This window comes from Poecilia reticulata, linkage group LG2 (genome assembly GCF_000633615.1).
Source record: "Poecilia reticulata strain Guanapo linkage group LG2, Guppy_female_1.0+MT, whole genome shotgun sequence".
NCBI classification, from domain to species: domain Eukaryota; kingdom Metazoa; phylum Chordata; class Actinopteri; order Cyprinodontiformes; family Poeciliidae; genus Poecilia; species Poecilia reticulata.
Genome location: NC_024332.1, coordinates 43,265,786 through 43,269,403, shown reverse-complemented (window position 1 = coordinate 43,269,403; position 3,618 = coordinate 43,265,786). Strand labels below are relative to the sequence as shown.

The 3,618-nt window shown below is 42.6% G+C and overlaps 1 protein-coding gene across 1 annotated transcript in view; it reads right to left on the bottom strand.

Moving 5' to 3' along the window:
• Window positions 1-1,979: 1,979 nt before the first annotated feature.
• dnah7 (dynein, axonemal, heavy chain 7) overlaps window positions 1,980-3,618 on the bottom strand; it is an 88,210-nt gene continuing 86,571 nt past the window's right edge. The window contains 1 exon segment of the mRNA XM_017307889.1: window positions 1,980-2,246. Within this exon segment, the coding sequence (XP_017163378.1) occupies window positions 2,040-2,246 (207 nt within the window). The 3' untranslated portion in view covers window positions 1,980-2,039.

The window sequence follows — 3,618 nt, the reverse complement described above, 5'->3', positions numbered from 1 at the left end:
TCCTTCACCTGACGCAAGGAATCATTTTTAAACGGATTCTTAACTTTTCATATGAATAACAAAAGTAAAAGTACAAGTAGAAACAAACAGGTCGGCTACATGTCCGTCTTAGCTAGCAGGTAAAAGCTAGATTAGCAGCGTTTGGTAGTAATTCATTATGTTTACTTGAGTAACTTTTTAGTAAAAATGTACTTTAGAGTATTTTTACTACTCCGTTTACTTGCCTAATTTTATTATGAAGTATTTTTACTCTCGAGTAAAATGTGTGGATTCTCTACCCACCGAATGAAAAACATGTTTTAACCTAAAAATCACCACAGACACACACCAGGGTCGCAACTACATATTAATCAGGCCTATGCGAACACAAATCGGATAACATAAGTAGTTTTACACAGAGGTGGGTAGGGAACTCAACAATAGCAATCAAGTAACTTATATTGTTTACAWGTTAGATAGGAATGAAGTGAGCTAGTTCCAAGCTTGTTTATTGTCATAGCAACTCCTTAATTATTGTACGTTTCTTAGTCTGCTGTGGTGTGAGGGGAATAAATCATGTGATGTGAATTCAGGAAAAGTCAGCAGTTTGATGAACACATCTGTATGGAGAAGGCATGGGTTTGTTTCTAGCCATTTTCTACCAGGTTTGCTGCTTCCTCAGAAAATTAGCTTGACTCCAAGTAGATGCCATGGATATATTGACAAAAACAACTTGGGGAAATAATTGCAATACTCCCGTCCTTCACTTCGAACTTCATGGCGCCTCACTGGACCTTAACAAGCTCCTCCCAGAAACGCCCCTCGAATGTCCCACGTGACTTTATGTCACATTTACCTCCTCGCAGAGCTTAGCTTCTATGGGATTTTCCGTTTCAACTGACTGCAGAGTATTTCTGAGTCGATTAGTGTAGCATTTCTGCCGGATTTTCACAAAATATCAGCCACGACAATGGACAAGGGTACCAACAAGTTCATGTCATCTTTTTTGGATGACATCAAGATGTTTTAGCCACATGATGCCTCTAACATTGTGCGCATTGCAGCTAAATGCTACCTGTCGATGAGGAAAACAGCAGATCCTCAGCATAAATATAGCTGTGGACAAGATCGCTGATGCCTATCGTTCTTGCAAGGCTGGGTAAGTCGGACATTCATGATTTTGAGGGTTCGAATGCGCCTAGGCCTGATACACGGTACTCGGTGCTAGCGTGGCTAACACGATTACAGTTTAGTAAAAGCTAGCATGGCTAACACGATTACAGTTTAGTAAAAGCTAGCATGGCTAACACGATTACAGTTTAGTAAACAGCCTTTTCAGGTGAAATAAAATCTTTAATGTACGTCAGATACGGTATACATTGCATATTGATCTGTTCAGCTAACGTAAGGCTGTAACAGACAGGCTTCAAGGTGTAGAAGTTGTATCGGTACTGCCATTATGCTGTACTTGGCTAAAAGGTTTTCATAATGGATGTGTTTATTATTGACTATCTTTTTTCATTCACTAAACACAAAGAAAGCAAAGCAATAATACTTACGCCAGCAGACAATCCTTTGTTCTTCTTCCATGACGGTTGAGCTGCAAATGCGGTCGTGCACAAGCTTTGATCCAAGCAAGTCTTTCCGTTTCAGATTTTGGAAATCTGTGAATTTTAGTTCCACAAACACGATCAGGATACCTGACATCGCCTGTACAGATACCCCACTGACGGTGGAGAACCATTTTTTCTCGAGTCCTGACGCAAAAACTTTGTCGGTCTGGTAGTCCACAGTGTATATTAGCATGAGTTTGTGAGCCGGTAACCCACGTGATAGTTGCGCTGTGACGTAAAATGGGCATTAGCCAATGAAAGGCGGACCCTGTGGGAAGGTCCATGTGGTTACCTAACAGTTGCAAAGGGTCGATGCTGTGAATCCCGTCAGACCTTTGGATGCTACAGCAGCAACCCAATCTCCAATAAAGACAAAGGCCAGATGGATCTGATTAACTGGATTTATTCAACTTTTATTTACACATTGGAACTGAAACAAAGCTGCAGCTACGCGTTGAGCTGGCAGAGCAGAGCGACGCCTCGTCGGATCCAGTGCTCTGCGGGGATGTCGGTGTTCAGCGTCATGGCGATGACGTAGTTGGTGGAGTGTCCGGTGGTGGACAGAGTGCCGCGCCGCTCGCTCGTCTTGTAGACAGGAGACAGGTAGGACATCCTCTCAGGAATCTCCACTCGCTTCATGGGCTTCAGCCACATCTACAGAGCAGAAGACGGGAGACGTGAGGCGTGCGCTAACGAGGGGCGTGGCCAAAGGGGGCGGGGACAGGCTAGCCTTGAAATCTGGTGACGGAAATACTACCATTCATAACAGAGAAAAAGGGTTAATTAAACATTTGTTTCAAGTTTGATGACAGCTCAATACGTTTCACTTTAAGTTGAATAGTTAGCATAATGGTGCTAACAGAGTTTTATACAGTTAAACAGGCTAATTGTGAGGCTATGAATATTAGCATGTAACCAACAGAGCTACTGCAGTTCTCACACGCTAATCTACGATTGTGTGATGCCATCGTAGGCAGAAAATAATGAATAAATTTGTGCAAAAAACCCCTGAAATTTTAAGATTAAGACATTTTCAAGAAAAAAATTGTAAATTTCTGAGCCTGCAAAGTCAAAAATATGCAATAAAAAAAACTAATAAAACTTTTTTTTAGCTTGAAAAGTCAAAACTTTCTAAGATTAATCTAAAACAACCATTTTGGTTGAAATGCGCCACTTTATTTTTCTCCATCTAAAATGGCTCCAATACGCCGTTGTACTAAACAGATTCATGAATTTTCTTCATAAACTGATTACAAAGGACATTCAGCCAGAACTTGAACAACAAGTTTTGGCCGTGCTTTCAGATTAAATTGTGATTTCAGTGTGCCACCACTCTGCACTTTGTGCCCCCATTCGGGGCTTTTTTCCCCAGTCGTATTTGCCTGGTGGGGTAATTCGGTGAACCTCGGGGTCTGGACGGAGCAGCAGGGACTAACCTGAATCTTTTTGTTATCCAAACACAAACAAATTGAAACTTTGGGGACGTGAACTCGTAAAAGCACAAACCCCCTGGAGTTATTATGAAGTTCTGCTTATGCAAAAGAGATAAACTGGGCCAGTGAAGAAAAAAAAACATCTTAAAGAGAGTAAAACAAAAGCGGTTTGTTGAGCAGTGCAGAGCGGGGGCCTCGGCGCACATTTACATTTCAAAGTCGCTGTTCCTCTTCGTTTTTTTTCATCCGCACAAATAATAAACACATTTTAATGAAGTTCTGTTCTTGTTAATAAGATGCCTTGAAATGCCTGAATATTTAAGTGAGGCTGGTGCATTATTCATATCCAGAGAAAGGAGAGAGAGGAACGAAGAAGTTCTTTGCTTCGTCTTTCCGCTCTGATGATCCACATCAGGCTGAACCGTGGAGGGATGGCMGGCTTCCCGCAGGCTGGGAGACAAACTAGAGAATCAAGAGACGCGGTGCTGCAGGTCCAGACTCAACGCTGCAGGTCCAGACTCAACGCTGAAGGTCCAGACGCGGCGCTGCAGGTCCAGACTCGGCGCTGCAGGTCCAGACGCGGCGGTCCAGAC